Source organism: Prionailurus bengalensis, chromosome D4 (genome assembly GCF_016509475.1).
Source record: "Prionailurus bengalensis isolate Pbe53 chromosome D4, Fcat_Pben_1.1_paternal_pri, whole genome shotgun sequence".
In the NCBI taxonomy this organism is placed as follows: Eukaryota; Metazoa; Chordata; class Mammalia; order Carnivora; family Felidae; genus Prionailurus; species Prionailurus bengalensis.
In genome coordinates, this window is record NC_057359.1 from 67,112,980 (window position 1) to 67,133,944 (window position 20,965).

Below are 20,965 nucleotides of genomic sequence, written 5' to 3' on the forward strand. Positions count from 1 at the left end.
ACTTTGGCCATGATCTCACAGTTGGTGAGATTGAGTCCTGCACGTTGATGGCGCAGAGCCTGCTTAGGCTTCTCTCTCTCCCTCTCTCTTTCTGCCCCTTCCCTGCTTGCTCACACACGCTCTCTCTTTCAAAATAAATAAACATTAAAAAAAAAAAAAAAAACCTTTACATGCTGTTTCAAACAACAAAGTTTAGAAAACTCAAATATACAAAAGGAGTATTTTCAGTTTTTAGTATGGACTGATAATTTTGTATAAAGAACCTAAAATTACAGTAATTTATTTAGTGCTGTATAGTTTTTAAAATTCATGTCAAAATTGACATTTCTGGCCCTTAACAATTCATTGTATTACACTGTGAAGTTAAGAACTAGGCCGGAACTGTATGCGTGTATATTTCCAGACCTAAACCCGAGTGTAATAGTCCTATGGAGATGGGATGCCGTGCACCTCAACCTCACGAGCAATATTAATCACAGCTGCTATCTCCCACTACATCCCCATCTCATCTAATGGTACCCAAACCAGAATTCAGGGAGTTATTCTGAATTCCTCTGTTTAGCTCACACGCAGTAAAAAACAAAAAACAAAAAACAAAACAAAAAAAAACACTGTTGTTTATCTGAAATTCACATCTAACTGGCATTCTATATTTTATCTGCCAAACTCACACGCTTCAAGAAGCACAGCTCAGCTGGTGCCTCCAATTCTTGCTCCACTTCCTAAATTTTATGTCGCCTCGTTGCGCTACTGTAGTTGTTAGGAAGGCAAGCGCCGAAAGGGCTTTGGCTAAGTGGCCTGATATCAAAAGCTAAGAATCGTCAGGGATCAGTAAACTTCGGGCGGTGAAGTCGCAGGCGCAGCGGATACGTTGAGGTCCAGGACAGTACAGCAGGAGCGTCTCCCACAGCAACCAGAGAGCCACGGCTTTGCACTTGACGGCACCTTTTGCAGCGGTTGCTGTGAATGCCGTAAAGCGGAGTTGCCGCTGCTGTTGGGTAAGGTAAGGTACCGGAGACGCCGCTTGGTCGCGGTGGGGATGGGTGTGCGCTTTCGGGCTGGTATCGCCGGTGGCTCGGGGGCCGCCACCGGGCATTCCTCAGCATTCTGGGCACCTGTGTCCCCAGCCCCCCAGTGGTCGGGGCCGGCCACGGGCTGAGCGTGCTCCTGGTGGAGGGCGGAGGGCGGAGGGCGGAGGGCGGGGGACGGGGGATGATACCCAGTTCACAGCCAGGGCGGTCCTTCCCACGTTCCTAGGCTTGTCAGCAAGTAGAAATCCGCATCTGGGGACAGGTTCAGTTTTGGAGGCCGATCGAAACCTTCGTAGACTCCGGTCGGGGTAGTGACGTTTGAGCAGGGTGGTGAGAGCCATCTCAGGATTTGGGAGACGATAGGCATTGGGGGTGAGGGGTAGGGCGGAGCACTGCAGGTTGTGGGACCGATGTGTGCAAGGGTGCAGAAGCATGAAGGAAACTGCCAGGTTTTGGCAGTACCGCATGCTTACTGGGGTAGTGGCCGGAGGAATGGGTACAGGAAAGGAAAGGCCAGGAATGTGGCAGCAGCTAACGTTGGATCTCAGAGGGGAAGTATTTTGATGCTCTGTGAGTGTGGTGTTCTCCCATGGACAGTGGAGAACTACAACAGCCTTACAGAGAGGGATGATTTAATTAACCAACTCTCTTTTGATGCCTTCCCCGTGGGTTCAACTTTTAGTTCATTTGGAGAAATATTTACTGAAGCGCCCGGTTTTGTGCTTCATGAGTGAGCGCAGCTAGCCATGCCTAATAAAGTTTCATTTGGCTTTGATGTCTGCCTTTTGTTTGCACTGTCAGTTGGGGGATGTCGGGAAAGACCGGATATATATAGAAGGGGCTGTTAACAAGCTTTGAATTGAAATGAGGAAAACTGAGTTTAGATTTCATCATCATCACCAGTTTCTCAAATAACATGAGGCAAGTCACTTCTCTCAGGGCCTTGGTTTTCTCAAGCATAAAGAGAGGACCTACATGATGTCAGGTTCTATTTTTGAAGATAGGTTTCCGTAGAATAAACGTCAGCCTATGAACAGATACCAGAATGAGCGATGGAGCAGCACATTAGGAATTGGGAAAGAGGAAAGCCCAATAGAAAAGGCTGGTATACTCTGAGGATAGGTAGGGTTTGACCCTACCAGGAACCACCTCTGTTAAGCACCATGGATAAAGATAGAAAAGGCAGGAAGAGGCATTCCTATTTTAGAGTCTCTTAGGTTTCCAGGGCATAGAGGACTTGGGAAGGATGGCACTGGGTACCGAAGGAACCCCAAGTGGAAGGAAAGTGCAGTGTGCTCTGAAAAGGAAGAAAAAGGAATGAGAGAAATGTCAGCAATATACAGGACTTGGTTTCTTGGATTTAGGCGATCGATAATTTAGAACCTGGGTTTCTAAAAAGTGTATTTAAATGCGATTGACAAGACTGAAGAGTTCTGTCAGAATTCCAGCATGCAATAATGTATTGGAAGTAAGGTGGTTCAGATTGTAGCTCTGGTGTTGCCAGTAATTAGCCTCTTGGGCTGTCATTTAATTCTTGAACCTGCCCTCTGTAAAATATTGTTGGATGAGGTGGTCTCTTTCCTCTAAAACCTACAAAACATGAGTCTAAGAATGAAGAGCTACCTTCTTCTGAAATGGGGGTGGGAGATAGTTGATGGCAAATAAAATTGTTAATTTTGAACATAACTAAATTTGAGGTGCAGGAAATCGACTTTAAAATGTAGGCAGATGGAGTTCATAGATTGGAACTTAAATAGTAAGTTTTCTCTCAGAGGTGGTAGTTAAAATCTTAAAATAAATTTGCTTTGAGGAATGTAATAGAGTAGAGGATGTGCCCATGAATAGGAGGCTAGAAAAATGATTGAAGGAGACGTGTGGCTCTCAGAGCAATGAGCAAGGAGTTCTTTTATAAAAGATTACATGTAGTAATGGTAGATCATTGGGGCCGACATTATTGTTGAAGTAATTTAACAGCATTTGCAGCAAATATTAAGCACCCATTTCTGGGGACTCTGGCAGAAGACAAGTAACTAAAATAAATATAATCTCCACTGTCTTTCTAATGGTCCACTCAGAAGTAATATCACTAACATATTTATTCAACAAATAGCGTTTCAGCTACTGTTGGGTGCTAAGGATATACTAATGAACAAGGCAGATGTTCCTCTTATTCCCGCATGTAAAGGCCTTAGCTTTGTAGGTCACTGTTTTTCAAATTTTAATGGACATATGAGTCACCTGAGGATCTTGTTAAAATGTAGATTCGAAGTCTGTGGTAGGGCTTCTCTTTCTGTATTTTTGACCAACTCCAACATGATGTTGATGTTGCAGGTCAGAGGACCAAGCTTTTAAGTAGCAAAGATCTAGATCCTGTCTAGCAAATATGGCAATTATTAAACCACTACTACTCCTGCTCCTCATCTGTTTTTGTTAGTTCATTGCTTTTATGAAAATAACGTATGATCATTATAACAACATTGGGACAGTATAGAAAAGCATAAGGAACAATGTAAAAATCACCCAATTCCCCCCACCCCATTATTGATTTTTGGCGAATGTCCATTCAGATTAATATGTGTGCATATGTTTACACTTTATATGTTATCCCAAGTACTTGATACATTCTGAGCCCTGTGTTTGATTCTATTAGCTCTATAGTTTTACTGAGCTCAGTACCCAAATGTCCTCAACCAAGCAATTAAGTACGTGCATTTCTGAGGGGAAGACTTTGCTCAGTTAAAAGTAACTGGGTTTAACACCATTCTGTCACTCAAAAAATGGGTAGATATTAATATAATTGAAGCTTATAATGTGTGAGCTGTAGTAAATGAGTACTTGTTAATTGACTCATAGAATGAAAGACTTTTTAATTTTTTTTTAAACTTACTCTTTTTTTTTTTTTGTATTTGAAAATCAATTGATACTCCCATAGGATATCCAATTGATATCCCATAGGATAAATAGAAAAACAAAATGCCTACACTCCACCCAACCCAAAAACAACCACTGTTCTTAACTCTGATGTGTACGCTAACTAAGGGAGGTCTTAAATGAATCCATAGAATAGCTTATGTAAGTGTTTGGGTCAGAAGAAATCCTTGGTTCTTCCACGTTTCCACTGCCTTTGAAGTAACCATAATCTTTTGTCTATACTCTGTAGTCTTGTAACAGAGAACTGCTAGCAGCTTGCCCTGTGTCTAGTACCTAGGGCTCAGCAATTTTTGTGAAGTTAGTGGAAGAATGAATGAATGAGGTAGCAAACCAAACGGACCTGTGTGACATAAACTCTGGCTGTTACTCTTCATGTGCCGCAGCTTGCATTCGTCACTCATCTCAAATGCCTTTGTACTCTTCCAGCCACACACAACTCTTCTGGGGCAACAGAGGTCCATCATATGTATAAAGTTGCTTTTTAACTCTAAATTTGTGCTTAAATTCTGTGGAAAAATTTGGAATGTGGAATACTGGGGGATACAGAAACATGAATGATAGCCTCCTGTCTCTGGGAACTATAATTTAAGACTGACTGCAGAAATAGTACAAATATACAGTGCTGTGGGAACATAAGGGAAGGGGACTTTAATTGTCCGAGAGCAGAGGGAATTATTAATAGACCTTTAAGATGACTTATTAATGCTTGCTAGCATTACTGTGTACTCTGTGATGTTCTTAGATGCTATTCAGTGCTTTACATGTATTAATTTGTTGAATCCTCAGAACAACCTTGTGAGTTAAGTACAATTTATAGATCCTTTTTAAAGATGGGGACATAGAGACATAAAGTAACTTGCCCAAAGCCATACAGGCTGCAAGTGGCAGAGCTGGATTTGAAGAGCCTATACTCTTAACTACTCAGTAGGCAGTGAGAGGGACCGGGAGGTAGGGGGAGAAAGCATTATAGATAGAAGGAGTAGCATAGGTGAAGGCACGTAGATGAGATGGTACTGTACCAGTGGATTCATATAAAAGAATAGTACGAAATGAGCCATAGAAGGTCTTAAAGCAAAGGAAGTGACACCAAGAGGTATGTTAGAAGTAATTTGACGTTTACCCCTAAGATGGATATTTTGAGGAAAGCCTGGTAGTAGGACATTCATTCATGTAGGCAGAGGTAATAAGGCCGTTAAATTAGGCTAACTATACTGCAGATGGAAAATGGAAAAGAAATGATAGCTTTTAGAAGCACTGAGAAGGGTATACAGTTTGTTGACTCATTAGATAGAGAGAACCACAGAAACTGTTTTGAACATAAATCATTGAGAAATAGGGATACTATTAACAAGAATAGATGGTCAAGTCATGGAAGAGATCTGGTGTGAAGGTGGACAGTTACTTGTTTTAGGTGCTAGTGGAATGTTCAAGAAGACCTGGCAGCAGTCAGCTGGAATATTTATAACTAATCCAGCATATTATGGGAAGTATAACTAATAAAATGATTAAGAGCAGGGTTGCCTGGGTGGCTCAGTCAACTGAGCATCTGACTCTTGATTTTGGCTGTCATGATCCCAGGGTCATAGGGTTGAGTCCCATGTCGGACTCTATGCTGAGCAGGGAGCCTGCTTAAGATTCTCTTTTTACCTCTGCCCTTCTCCCTTGCTCACTCACTCACTCTCTCACTCTCTAAAAAAATGATTGGTGCACCTGGGTGGCTCAGTTGGTTGAGCGGCTGACTTCAGCTCAGGTCATGATTTCACGGCTCATGAGTTCGAGCCCCACCGTCAGGCTTGCTGCTGTCAGCGCCGAGCCCACTTCGGATCCTTTGTCCCCTTCTTTCTCTGCCCCTCCATCTCATTCTCTGTCTCAAAAAAATGATTAAGAGCAAGAGAATGTAAATGGAACTAACATCTGGATTTTATATCCAGCAGAGAATCATAGGCATCTGAGACAACACCACTTCCTTCACCCTCTTCCTTTGCCCTTGTAATATCAGTCCCCTCCTATCTTTACTTCCTTTCTTGGCTAGCCTTTCTTATCTAGGTTACCAGACACTCTTTCCCAACACCTCATCACTCCATAGTCATTCTGTAAGGAGTCACTCACTATATATTTGCAACTTTCTGGAGCATCAAATGGAGAAAAAAAAATTTTATATCAGGTGTCAACATGTTGAGGTAGAGGTTATATTGCAAAGGGTTAAGAAGTGAATGAGTGATAAGCAGATAAAGAGAATTCTTAACACCTTGCAGTCGAATTTTAACTTCCAGGCTACTGATAACTCTCCAGAAGTTAGCTGTAAAAGGAAAGGAAATGAACAACATGAAGGATGGGCAGTATTTAGGGAAGATGGATAGCATCTACCAGGCCTTTTTTTTGCTTCTAGCAGCTGGATGTTGATTTTTTCATGCCTTCGTCTTGAATACATTTACAGAAGCATTTTCTCTTTATGCTTTCTAAAATGCTGCCTCATCTCTCTAATCATGCCTTTGCCTAATTACACTACCCTCTTCTCTGTCGGTTAGCCTCCTGTTTTATTTTGCAGTGCAAGCCACATTTGAATCTCAGTTCTGTCTAATTCATACCACCCATGCCTCTCTCTTTCTCTCTAATGTCCCTGAATAAGTTGGGACATTGAGGGCATTGTCCCTAGCAGCAGCATTGACAGGCTACATCTTATGAACCTAAATTAGTTATCAGGGCTGGTCATTTCTTGTTGGAGGGCCTCTGATGTCAAGAGAGGTGATCCAGAAGGCAGGAGTAGGGGAAAGTGGAATAAAAAAGTTAGGCGGTTAGACATCCTTCAAACATCCCTAACCCAGATGATTCTCAAAAAGAGTGGTGGTGTTGTCATGGGATGTCAGGTAAGCCCAGGTGCCAAAGTCTTTCATTGCCGTTACCTTCAAAGAACGAATGATGTGAAAGGGGCAAATGGGAAGCCAAAAGAGTATGAAATACTGCTCTTGGCTTGTAGAGAGAGCCTTAGAACTGTCTTGAACTTCCCATTTTTCTGTCACCTTTGTGTATGGCTTTGATCTACCACCAGTTTTTTCCAACCTTTTTCATATCTTGACACATAGTGGAATTGATAATAAAGGATACAAATGTGTTTATTGTTGGCTGGAGGTGACCAGTCTTGGGCTCTGGCTATCCCAGGCCCAAAGACCGAGAGGATTGATGGCTCTGACACCCATAAGCCATTAAAGCCTCATTTGGGAAGCAGATCTACCCAATCCTTTCTTCTTCGTTGCCAAATCTTAGTTTATGGCACTAGTTACGGCAGGCTTCCATGTCATCTGAGACGAATTCTGTGCTGCAATATACCACACTTATATTAACTTCATGTTTTCATTAGAACTTAAAGATACTTGGTTTACTGAAACTTCATAACTCCCTTAGTGTCTGCATTATGTATTTTCTGAAAACATTTGCTGCCTTTTTTTTCCTTTATTCCCCCTGCCCCATTTTATTTATTTATTTATTTATTTATTTATTTATTTATTTATTTTAATGTAAGTAAACTCTACCACCAACATGGGGCTTGAACTCACAACTCTGAGATCAAGACCCTCAGCTCTACCGACTAAGCCAGCCAGGCACCTCTCCCCTCATTTTAACTTATTATCTGTGCAATACTCCTTCTCTTTTCCATTAGAAATGATATACTGCCTTCTTTAGAAAGCTTTACCTAAGTAAGAAAATACATTACCTGTCCTCCCCAGAACTTTTATTATGATAGCTAAAATGTCCCATGTAAAAAGAAATGTATACAGGGACGCCTGGGTGGCGCAGTCGGTTAAGCGTCCGACTTCAGCCAGGTCACGATCTCGTGGTCCGTGAGTTTGAGCCCCGCGTCAGGCTCTGGGCTGATGGCTCGGAGCCTGGAGCCTGTTTCCGATTCTGTGTCTCCCTCTCTCTCTCTCTGCCCCTCCCCCATTCATGCTCTGTCTCTCTCTGTCCCAAAAATAAATAAAAAACGTTGAAAAAAAAATTAAAAAAAAAAAAAAGAAATGTATACACAAAAAATATTTTTATTTTGGTTCTATGCCATATTTCTCTCTATGTTATTTTTAAATGTTTATTGTTCAGGAGGTGGAAAAAGTATGAGTTTTCAATTCTGAAAAAAATCACTTTTTCATATTTCAGATTTTGCTTTATCATAAAAGTTCCTGCAGGACAGAGAACTTTTTAAAATAAAAACTTTAAAAAATGATTTGTGTGCTCTTGAGCACTGTGCCATGTATTTGAGTATACTTAGCACACATGTTACTTCTTGATATTAATTCAATCAGTTTTAGGCTGCTAGGGAAGTGATTCATACGTACTAATAGGTATAATTCAAAATGCAAAGTAGTAAAAGTGTTAGTGTTACTTGCCTCTCCTTGTGCTCCCATAGTCACTTGTGCTTATTCCTTCATGGCAGTTACACTATATACATTTCCTCCATGTTTGTCTCTGAGAAAGTCTATCACAAACTGGAGCAGTGGGTTTTTTTGTTTTTTTATTTTTTAATGTATTTTTATTTATTTTTGAGAGAGAGAGAGACAGAGAGAGAGAGACAGAGTGTGAGCAGGGGAGGGGCAGAGAAAGATGGAGACACAGAATCCGAAGCAGGCTCCAGGCTCTGAGCCGGCGGCACAGACCCTGATGCGGGGCTTGAACTCACGAACCATGAGATCATGACCTGAGCCGAGGTCAGACGCTTAACCAACTGAGCCACCCAGGTGCCCCTTGAGTGGTGGTTTTTAATTGATGTGGGGGTGGTAAGGAATGGGGCCTGTGCATTTTGGAAAACATTCCCCATGCTGTTCTTTAGGCATATCACACCTTCCATCCCCATCAACCCCACCATTCTTCTTTGGGAAACTTATACTCATCTCTAAAGTCTTAGAAAGTAGGAAACTGTACCTTATTTATCATTGTATCCCAGTGCTTAGCATTTTTGCAGCATCTATGCTGTTAAGACAGGCAATAAACGTTCCTTGCAGGAAGGTAAAACTAGGAGTTTGGAGGTAGGAGAAACTAATTGTGACTCAGAAGAGCATGATAGACTTTGTACAATGGTTACTTGAGAGGAGTTATGAAAAGAGGTGTAGGGCTGGTTTTATAGAAATGGGGGAAAACATTTCACACGAGGGAATGAGCAAAAGCAGACACAGGAAAGTGTGGTATGTATTCCAGGAATTCTTGGGCAAAAATCATAGAGTGTGTGAAGTGGAAGAAGCCTATGGAATTTGCCTCTAGAAGGCCATTGCATGGAATTTGAACTTTGTTTGTAGGTGGTGGGGAACCATTGAAGAAATTTTATCATGGCATAACTTGAATCATATCTCAGCAACTCGATATATCTGTCACTGTAAAGGTGAGATTATGGCTAGGTAGAAAGTAGAGATGGGGGCTCCAGGTAAAATGAGGACAATTAGAGTCTAAATTAGATTGATGGTGAAGAAAGAAGAGGGAGTTGATGCCAGACATATTTGAGAGGTAAAAATCAGTAAGCCACTCTTTTTTTAAGTACCACATTTTTCATTTTAAAGTCTTTTTTTTTTCTTTTTTTTTTAAGAGAGAATGTGCATGCACATGTGCAGGAGCCAAGGAGGGGCAGAGAGGGAGGAAGAGAGAGAATCCCAAGCAGGCTCCATGCTGAGCCATGAACCATGAGGTCATGAACTGAGCTGAAATCAAGAGTTGGATGCTCAACCGACTGAGCCATGCAGGCCGCTCCTGCATTTTTCATTTTAAAGATGGTGCTAGCAAAGAAGAATGTTTTGACAGGCTAACGCTCCTCCTTGGCAATTGAATTGCCTCGGCATTTATAGAAAATAATGAAATAAAGTTAATTAGATGTCATCCTGATAATAACAGTAGAGTTAAGTGATTGATGATATGTTGTGGAGGTTTATTTCATGTAAAAATTAATTGTAGATTATAGACATGTCCAAAGAGAGAACAAGATATTAATTTGGTCTTTATGTTTCTGTCGTGGTTTACATAGGCCTTTTATGCTTTCTTTCTCTTTATGAATTCAGGCACAGAAGAGGCTAAGTGATGGTGCACTCTCAGTGCCACTTTAGAAAATTACATAGAATCAGTAGACAATATGCTGATGTACTATTTACTAGAACCACAAGAAACTGAGCTGAAATATTGAAAACGAAGGACATTCTTCTTCTTATCTTGTTAGCTGCCCTTATCAGAGTATTTGTTTTAGCAGCTTTTAGCTGACAGCAAAAACTAATACCATCATCAATGTTATTTTATTTATGTTGCTAGTTTTCATTGTTTTAGGAGACAACATGATTATGACTTATTCAGTTATTTTTGCTGTATACATCATCTGTAAATCAAGTGAATTATTCATATTACTGTTAGTATCATTTCTCTTAAGTAGTTTGTTGACTTTATATAATATAGTGCTTGCTTCATGTAGTCTTCAGCTCTGGAAGCTCATTTGTGTTGTTTTAAAACTCGAAACCAAAACTTCTAGTTTTTAAGATAGCAGAGTATAGGCATTTGTACCCCCTTCTGTCTGAAATTACCCTGAAACAACAAGGAGATTGAGAGACAGAGATTACATCTTTGGTGAGACCAGGAATCCTATAACCCAAATCAAAATATTTGAGAAAGGTTCCCGTAAGCAGGAAGAGATTGAAAGAGGATACTGTTGGGAAGAGATCTCAGATAGAGCTGGCAGTGCAGTCAGGGAGAGATCTTCTGTTTCCAGTAGCAACAGGATGCATAGGAAGGCAGTAAGAGCTTCCTTGGATTGTTTGGCAGCATGAACTAGCAGGAAAGGAAGAGGACATAAGAAAACATACAGAGAGACCCCATCTTTGCAGGAATCACTTTCTTGGTGAGGCAAGGAGTAACGGCTAAATGACTTTCTCTCACTTGTTCTCAGACACATTGTCTTTGTCTTTCTCACACACACACATGCACAAAACACTGTGTCATAAAATGCTTTCTTGTATATTAGAGACTATCTTCTAGTCCAGAACACAGCTTGTTTCTTCCTTCCACAGGCCTCTTGCAAATAACTGATCTGAGTAGAGTTCACATCATTCACAGGTAAATAAGAAAAAGGAAATGAGCACAGTTATCTCCCCAAAAATGCTACCAGAGAAAAGGAAAAAAGAAACAGGGAAAAACAAGTGACAAAGAACCCATGAGAAAACTGTTGGCCTAACAAATTGAATGAAACAGTCACTTCTTTAAATTTTTTTAAATGTTTATTTATTTTTGAGAGAGAGTACGAGTCGGGGAGGGGCAGAGAGAGAGAGAGAGAGAGAGAGAGAGAGACAGAATCTGAAGCAGGCTCCAGGGTCTGAGCTGTTAGCACAGAGCCTGATGCGGGGCTCGAACTCATGAACAGTGAGATCATGACCTGAGCTGAAGTCAGATGCTTAACTGACTGAGCCACCCATGTGCCGTGAAATAATCACTTATTTAAAATAATAGACAAAGTTAATTAGCTAGGAAGAAATAATAAGACAACAGTATATGATAAACCATATACTGGCAGAGCTCAAGAAAGAAAGAAAAATAAAATCGGAGAAATAAAAGGCCATATGGGAAGCAAAAAGGAGAATGAACATTGTTGAAAAGTCAGTAAAGGGCATGACAACAAGCTTTTGGAAGTTGAATGAAGTGAAATGGGAATGAGGAGATGAAACATGCTCAGGTGTGTGTTCTGGAAATAAGAGAATTCAACATTAGAACAGAAGAATATTCAAACATATAACTTAAACTTCCCACTAAAAAAAGAAATCTTGGTTCTACAGATTGGAAGGACACATGATGAAGAAAAGCTAGTATACATTAACCCTTGAACAGTGTGCGGATTAGGGACACCAGCCTCCTCATGAAGTTGAAAATCAGTATGTTATAGACGCCTCAGAAACTTAACTACAAATAGCCTACTGCTGACCTTACTGATAACATAAACAGTCAATTAACACATATTTTGTATATTATATGTATTATATACTATATTTTTACAATAAGGTAACCTAGAGAAAAGAAAATATTAAGAAAATTGTAAGAAAAAAATCCTAAGGAAGAGAAAATACATTTACAGTACATTCTGTAAAGAATCCACGTATAAGTGGACCCAGGCAATTCAAACCTATGTTCACAGGTCAGCTGTACATTCATCAACATCATTACATAACCTAGTTTTGGAAAAAATTGGCTTTCATAGGTAAGGAATGCATTCTCTGCTCATCACATTAAAAGGGTCAACTTAGGGGCGCCTGGGTGGCTCAGTCGGTTGAGCGTCCGACTTCAGCTCAGGTCACGATCTTGCGGTCCGTGGGTTCGAGCCCCGCGTCAGGCTCTGGGCTGATGGCTCAGAGCCTGGAGCCTGCTTCCGATTCTGTGTCTCCCTCTCTCTCTGCCCCTCCCCCGTTCATGCTGTCTCAAAAATAAATAAATGTTAAAAAAACAAAAACAAAAAAACAAATAAAAGGGTCAACTTAAAAAAAAATTTTTTTTAATGTTTATTTATTTTTGAGAGAGAGAGACAGAGACCAAGCACGAGCTGGAGAGGGCAGAGAGAAAGGGAGACACAGAATCCAAAGCAGCCTCCAGGCTCTGAGATGTCAGCACAGATCCCGATGCGGGGCTCGAACCCATGGACTGCGAGATCATGACCTGAGTTGAAGTCGACACTCAACCGACTGAGCCACCCAGGGGCCCCAAAAAGGGTCAACTTTTTAATTGAAAAAATTTAAAGGGGAGTGCTAGGGGAAGGATCAGATATTGTCAGGGGATATTTAGTATTATAGCATTATTGTATAAAATCTACAAGTTGTCAGGGGGAAAGAAATTGTGACCTCAGCACAACTATGAGTTGACAAGTGTTTTTGAACAATGCGAGAACTCAAGGTAAATAGTGTTTATAAGTTCTTTTTGATAAACTGTAACAAGATGAATATCAGCTATCCAGTGGATGAATAGAGAAAGCAGGAGGGTAGGTATAAATTTGCTGATTTCCCTTTATTTTTCAGCTGGAGAACAAAATCGTAGAAAGTTGAGACATCAAGGGGCACTCAGGTGGTTCAAGTCATGATCTCACAGTTCGTGAGTTCAAGTCCCACGTCGGGCTCTGTGCTGACAGCTCAGAACCTGGAGCCTGCTTCGGATTTTGTGTCTCCCTCTCTCTGCCCCTCTTCTCTCTCTCTCTCTCTCTCTCTCTCTCTCCCAAAAATAAATAAACATTAAAAATTTTTTAAAGAAGTTTAGACATCAAGTAATAGAGGTGTTAGTCTATGTACAGGAATAAAGATAAACACTTGAAAAATTAAATGTAATATGTTTAATCAAAATCAGTGCAGAGGAGATACAAAGAAGTAGAACTGTATTAAATTTCTTATCCTAAAGAAATAATCAGATGCAACCAAAGATGAAAGAACAAAACTTCTTGTCTTTACACTTTCTTTTTATTTGCAAAGAACTGAAAACATGTATGGCATATTTATAAAAACTGGCCACATCCTAGATCACACAAAAACAACAAAAAGCTATCATACAGATGACGTTTCGTGACCAAACCTTTTCTCAGTTTCCTCTGTGGAAGTGGTTCTTAGTAAGGTCAGTAGCATCAGCAGAGCCTGCCAACTTGTCAGAAATGCAAATTCATAAGCCCATCCCAGATCTACTGAATCAGAAACTCTGTAGGAGAAGCCCCCAACCCTGTATACGTCAGGTTTTTTACATATCCCATTTATGTTTGTTATTTGCAGTTGTTATTTGTAGAATTCCATGGTAAATATTTTTGTTTTTGTCATGTTTGGTCTCATATCTGATTATTTCTTCAGGAGAGAAAGTTAGCAATTCAAAGAATGTGCTATGGGGCGCCTGGGTGGCGCAGTCGGTTAAGCGTCCGACTTCAGCCAGGTCACGATCTCGCGGTTCGTGAGTTCGAGCCCCGCGTCAGGCTCTGGGCTGATGGCTCGGAGCCTGGAGCCTGTTTCCGATTCTGTGTCTCCCTCTCTCTCTGCCCCTCGCCCGTTCATGCTCTGTCTCTCTCTGTCGCAAAAATAAATAAACATTGAAAAAAAAATTAAAAAAAAAAAAAAAAAAAAAGAATGTGCTATGGAACTTTAGGTAACTTTTTCTTTGTTCTGTTGCTAGTTATTAAAGGTGAAAAAGTAAAAATAAGTTTTTGTCTCTTTAGAAATATCTTTTTTGTTTACAGAAAACAAGATTATCTTCTTATCCAAAAAAGATGACACCAACTGGGTTACTCTCAAAGGACAACCAAGTGAGCACCACAGACTAATGAGTAGAATCAACAAGAACGTGATTTTGGCGCTTTTAACTTTGACAAGTTCTGCATTTCTGCTGTTTCAATTATACTACTACAAGCACTATATATCAGCAAAGGTAATTTTTTTTGTGTTCCTATCTACATATTTTTCTGATGGTGTTGTCTTTCTTTAGATGCTGTGCATAGTTTTAAGGATGTTACACCTTTATCATATATATTTCAAATATTTTTCCTGGTTTATTAATTTGTCTTTTAACTTTATATTCATAGTATAACCCCCCACCCCCCACCCCCCACCCCCAGTACATTTGTATTTAATTTCTAGGTAGAAAAGATTTCTAAGTAGAAAACCTGTCAAGATCTTTCTTCCTTAGGGCATCTAGTTTTGTGTCATAAGTAGCCAAAGATTGTGGAAGTATTCACCTGTATTTTCATCAAGTACTATTTATGTTTAATTTTTTTTAACTAAATAGAATTTATTTTAGTATGAGGTATGAATTAGATCTCTAACTTTAAAGTTTTTCCCAAATGGTTGACCATTTGTCCCAATATCACTTATTGAATTCCTCCATTAACTTAAAATCCCATCTTAATTATATGTGACCTTTCCACAAATAACTACTATTTTGACCCTTTCTCCTGGAATGCATTGTAGCTCTTTGTATGTTTTTAAGTAGGCTCCACACCCAGAGTGGAGCCCAATGCTGGGCTTGAACTCATGACCCTGGGATCAAGACCTGAGCTGAGATCACGAGCTAGACACTTAACCACCTGAGCCACTCAGATGCCCCAAATGCCATGTAGCTTTAGTTGTAAAAAGCAGGAACACTACTTTAGGATTAAACCTCATTTATGCTGCTTATTAACTGTGGGATCTTGGGTAAATTACTTCTAAATGCTCTGTTTTCTCATCTACAAAATAGGGACGATAAAGATGCCAGCTCGTAGACTTGTGAGGCTTAAATGAATTAATACACATAAAGCATTTGAAACAGTGCATGTCATAAAGAGATCAATAAATATGAGCTATTATTATTATTTTCATATAGTGTCATCCTGGTTTCAGGAGTAGAATTTAGTGATTGATCACTTACATATAATACCCAGTACTCATTCAAAAAATTTATTTAAAAGTCACTGTTTGCTAAGCATTTTGACAAGGTGACAGAAACAATGAGAAATGTTTTTTTTCTTCCATATTTTTATAATTTGCTGGGGACAGATGCTAGTGGAAGTATAGATGCTTCTGGGGGGCGCCTGGGTGGCGCAGTCGGTTAAGCGTCCGACTTCAGCCAGGTCACGATCTCGCGGTCTGTGAGTTCGAGCCCCGCGTCAGGCTCTGGGCTGATGGCTCAGAGCCTGGAGCCTGTTTCCTATTCTGTGTCTCCCTCTCTCTCTGCCCCTCCCCCGTTCATGTGCTCTGTCTCTCTCTGTCCCAAAAAAAATAAATAAACGTTGAAAAAAAAATTAAAAAAAAAAAGATGCTTCAGGTATGTTATTAGTGTGAAGGTAAAATGCTGTCTATAAGGAATACAATTAGTTTCTCTATCCCAGCCGGAAAAAAATGCTTTATTTAAAAATAGTAAGTATAGTTAGAATAATAGATGTTATTATTTAAAAGCTCCTAACTTTTAAAATTTTTTCGATTTTGTTGAGGAAAATGTTTAAACTTTCAGCTTTTTATTAAACTTCAAGATCTCACTTAAACTTCAGGGAAATACAGATGGATCTCGAGTATTCTAGTATAGTTTCTAATAACATAGGAAGAGAATTCAGAATTCTGTAAACTTTGCTTACTGATTATATCTGAATTGCATTTCTCATTTGTTCAGTGTTCTCAATTGTGGGAATCCTTAGACAGAAAATTCACACAAAATGATTTCTAGTTCAATTAAAGTTGTTTGATTTATTAGCAGAAGAGTGGAGAATGGTAACCTTGATCAGCACTAACTTACACATCAGCAGCATCAGCATAAAAACCATGATTTTAAGGACGCCTGGGGGGCTCAGTAGGTTAAGCATCCAACTTCAGCTCAGGTCATGATCTGACAGTTTGTGGGTTCAAGCCCAGCATCAGGCTGTCTGCTGTTAGTACAGAGCCTGCTTCGGATCCTCTGTCTCCCCCCTCTCTCTGCCCCTTCCTGCATGTGTGGGATAAATAAAATAAATAAAACATTAAAAAAAACAAACAAACATGATTTAGGTCAGGTTTGAACTTTCAGGCAATTCAGAAAGACACTGAGATTGTGTGTTAAAAGGTAGGGCAAGAATGAAAAGTTGGTTTTATCTGTGATCACAGCCTACTTTTAGTAGTAAATGCCTGCAGTAGTAAATGTTGAGGACTACAAATCTTTTCAGGCTCTTCAGGAGAGTACTCTAATATTTATCATAGGTTAGGGAAGAAAGGTTATTGATATCTTGGAGTTAAGGAGGCATATTTTTTTCCTAGTTATAGTAAAGTATGGTTTTAGGAGTAGAATTTAGTGATTCATCAGTTACATAGAATGCCTAGAGCTCATCCCAAGTGCCCTCCTTTTTTTTTTTTTTTTTTTAATTTTTTTTTTCAACGTTTATTTATTTTTGGGACAGAGAGAGACAGAGCATGAACGGGGGAGGGGCAGAGAGAGGGAGACACAGAATCGGAAACAGGCTCCAGGCTCTGAGCCATCAGCCCAGAGCCTGACGCGGGGCTCGAACCCACAAACCACGAGATCATGACCTGAGCCAAAGTCGGATGCTTAACCGATGAGCCACCCAGGCACCTCCCAAGTGCCCTCCTTAATGCCCATCACCCATTTAGCCCATCCCTCTTCCCACCTCCCCTCCAGAAGCTCTCAGTTTGTTCTCTATAGTTAAGAGTTTCTTATGGTTTGCATCCCTGTTTTTATCTTATTTTATTTTTCCTTCCTTTCCCCATGTTCATCTGTTTTGTTTCTTAAATTCCACATATGAGTGAAATCATATGGTATTTGTCTTTCTCTGATGGGCTTATTTCATTTAGCATAGTTCCATCTACATTGTTGCAAATGGCAAGATTTCATTCTTTTTGATATTATATTCCATTGTGTATATGTGTGTGTGTGTGTGTGTGTGTGTGTGTGTGTATGTATATATATGTATATATATACATACACACATACCACATCTTCATTCATCAATCAGTGGGTATTTGGGCTCTTTCCATAATTTGGCTGTTGTTGATAGTGCTGCTATAAACATTGGGGTGCATGTGCCCCTTTGAATCAGTATTTTTGTATCCTTTGGATAAATGCCTAGTAGTGTAATTGCTGGGTTATAGGGTAGCTCTATTTTTAACTTTTTGAGAAACTTCCACACTGTTTTCCAGAGTGGCTATACCAGTTTTCATTCCCACCCACAGTGAAGGAGGCCTACTTTTGACCATTTATAGGGCCTCCCCACAGAATTCCTTTTGGCCCTAGCTGGTTAGACAAGTTTAGCCTTTCTATGATCTCCCAAATGAGGTCTGAATAATCCAGTTATTTGATAGCATTGAAGGTAAGGAATTTGTATATCTATTGGGTCAGCTAAAACTCCATAGGTGGGTGGAGTTGACTCTTCAGATTCTAGAACAACCCTCTAGATCTTTGAAATACAAACTCTTACAGGCCTTTGAAATACAAACTCTTGTGTGATGACCTTGTGAGCAATTTCTGTGAGCTCCACCTTTCAAGCAATTGGCTGGCAGTTTACATCACAAAGGTTATCTCTAGGACCCCCTATGGAATGTCAGTTGTTCATTGTTTTTTGTTTTGTTTTGTTTTGTTTTTTTACTGCACCAACCTAGACAATCTGATTATAATTATGTGTGCTCATTCAATCTGTATTTATTGATTACGTGGTGTATACAGGGCACTTTGCAGGAATACAGAGATAAATGGAACACAGGTCCTACTCTCAAGGAACTCATAATTTGGTAGAAGTGGCAACAGCATTAATTCTTGAGTTTGGGGCCTAGATAATCCTGAGTTTGACTCCTTATTTGGTTGTTTGTCTTAACAGCAAGTCACTTAACTTCTTTAAGCCTCAGTTTCTTTAAATGGGGCTACTGGCAGCTTTACTGGTTGAGATAATGTATGTAACGCATCTCAGTGTTTGATATATGGTAGGTGCTCAGCAGATGGTAGCTATGAATAGTGCACACATTCTAGTCCTTTCAAGGTTTACGTTGCTGCCTGATAAATAAAATTGGATTTAATTATTACAGGTTTCTCATTGATCATTTTTTTCATAAATGAGTTATCTGGAGCCCAGATATGTTAAGCTTCTTGCTGAAGATTGCCAAATTCAGGTCCCAAAACTTGTGTCCTCACTCATTGAGCTAGTCGCACATGTAAATACAAGTATGTTCAAACAAAATACCGTAACATTGATAAGATACGAGATAGATAAGATGGCTCATTTTGAATCACAATAGAAAATTATAAAGTATTGCTGCCTCAGTGGAAGGAAGACAAAGCCCATGAACTGTGTTTGTATAAAGCACTGGGTGAGCCAAACCTTATTAATGTCCTTGACTTAGAACTATAAGCAGCACTCAGTGCCTGCAGTATTCGGCTACTCTTACTACCTAGAAAGCCCCTTACAGGGTTCTGTGCTAGGATATCTTACTTTGCCTTGTATGTACTTTTTTGCCCCTTATGACTATATTTATGTGTACACACATGCACACACACACTCGGCACTGAATGGGGAAGGAGTCAAAACAGAAAAGACAAGAAGCCTCCAAGTGGCACTGGCACAGAGGAGGAGGAGGGATAAAGGAAGGTTTGTCCCTACTCTGGCTCTCACCAGCAACCTCCTAATAGGAGGTGAACCTGAAGTTGGAAGAACAGGAAGTGCTTACTCTTTTAAAGGAAAGTGTCAAAAGACAGTCATTTCTCTTTAAAAAAGCCTCTTCCCTCTACTCTCTGCCCACTGCCAAAAGCCTGATCCCCTGAGCTGGCTGTCCTTAAGGCTGGGGCAGGACAAGATGGTGGGGAGTGGCCTAAGACCAAAGATCTGAAGTACCCAGGCCCAGAAGGGCTTATACGAAGTGGCTGCCGGGCTCAGGGGGTGATCCCCTCTGTGGTCCAACTGGTCCTGCCCGCGGGCAAACTTGGCCAGCTTGTTGAGCTCCTGGAACTGTCTGTCTATGGCTGAGCAGTGAGCTGCAAAGTGTGTTTGGTTAGAAGGTCAGGAGGGAGTTGGAAGGGGAGTTTGGATTTCAAGTGTGGCAATAGTTATTCAAAGTGAACAATTTCATATGCCATTATTAGAAATGGAAATTAATCTTGCAGCCATTTAGATCATGGCAACAAAGGTTTTTGAAATTTTTGAGTTGGTCAGTTGCTTGCTAAAATCATCTAAGAATCATGATTTTTAAAAACTCTCCTTTTGGGCGCCTGGGTGGCACAGTCGGTTAAGCGTCCGACTTCAGCCAGGTCATGATCTCGCGGTCCGTGGGTTCGAGCCCCGCGTCAGGCTCTGGGCTGATGGCTCAGAGCCTGGAGCCTGTTTCCGATTCTGTGTCTCCCTCTCTCTCTGCCCCTCCCCCGTTCATGCTCTGTCTCTCTCTGTCCCAAAAATAAATTAAAAACGTTGAAAAAAAAAAAAACTCTCCTTTGACTACTGGCTAGTTCCCTTATATTATGAATGATAATGTGCGGATCATTGCTGGAAGAAGAATATTCTATCTGATAATCTGATCTAGTGTGTAAACTTTGGTAAATGCTATTGTTCCCCTCTTCCGATCCTTTCCCCCACATCCCCTGCCCCCGTGACCACCATTGTTCAGGAGAATATGAAAGAATTTCTTCCATTAGAATTGAGGGATATTTAAAAAATACTTCTATGTATCCCCAGACTTTACACTCTATAGGTTTTCTGGCCAAGCAGTTTGGCTAATTAATAAGCAAAGTTTTCCCACTGTGTCAGATCATATTTATGAGTCCTATGCACTAAGAACTTCAGTGACTTGGGAAAAAGTTAGAGAGCAGTGCATCTACTATAAGGAAAGGCACTGAGATGCAAAAGGGGAATCTGCCTGGAGTGTTGGTGAATTTACCATGGTTAGTGTTTCTGATCCTTAGGATTACAAATTTATAAACAATTGAAAAAGATCAATTATTGAAAACTCAAACAGTTTTTGTAAGTATTACTGTTTGATTCTCTGTAGGCATGATTAATGATCATGCTGGATTAAGAATTCTGTTTTTGGGGGCACCTGGGTGGCTCAGTCAGTTAGGTGTCCAACTTCGGCTCAGGTCATGGTCTCATGTTTCGTGATTTTGAGCCCCACATCAGGCTCCACGCTGACAGTGCAGAGTCTGCTTGGGATTCTCTCTCTCCATCTCTCTCTGCCCCTCTCCCACTCACTCTTTCTGTCACTCTCAAAATGAATAAACTTAAAAAAAAATAAAGAATTGTTCTTTGGTTTCTGTAAGAAATGGATTGTTGGATATTCTTTCAAAAAATGAAAGGATTTTTCCTTAAATCTTCACCTCCTATATCCTAAATACTTTCTCTTTAATGACATATCCCTTATTTTAACTCATTTATCAGTGGTGTTCAATAGCCACAAGACTTTTTCTACCCCTCCTTTTTGGCATCTGATTCCATCTTTCCATTTATTTATTCATTTCATTTACATTTTTACTCAATCGTATAGGAAATATCTTTAGCTTTTAAAAAGAAAAACCGCTTGATTTGATATAGCATTTCTTTTAGAACA

General features: G+C 40.1%; 1 protein-coding gene across 1 annotated transcript in view; it reads left to right on the forward strand.

Annotated features, from left to right (window-relative positions):
- Positions 1 to 918: 918 nt before the first annotated feature.
- FKTN (fukutin) overlaps positions 919 to 20,965 on the forward strand; it is a 77,147-nt gene continuing 57,100 nt past the window's right edge. Inside the window, exons 1-2 of the mRNA XM_043567129.1 lie at positions 919 to 1,003; positions 14,164 to 14,351. Of these exons, the coding sequence (XP_043423064.1) occupies positions 14,247 to 14,351 (105 nt within the window). The 5' untranslated portion in view covers positions 919 to 1,003; positions 14,164 to 14,246. The remainder of the gene's footprint in view (positions 1,004 to 14,163; positions 14,352 to 20,965) is intronic.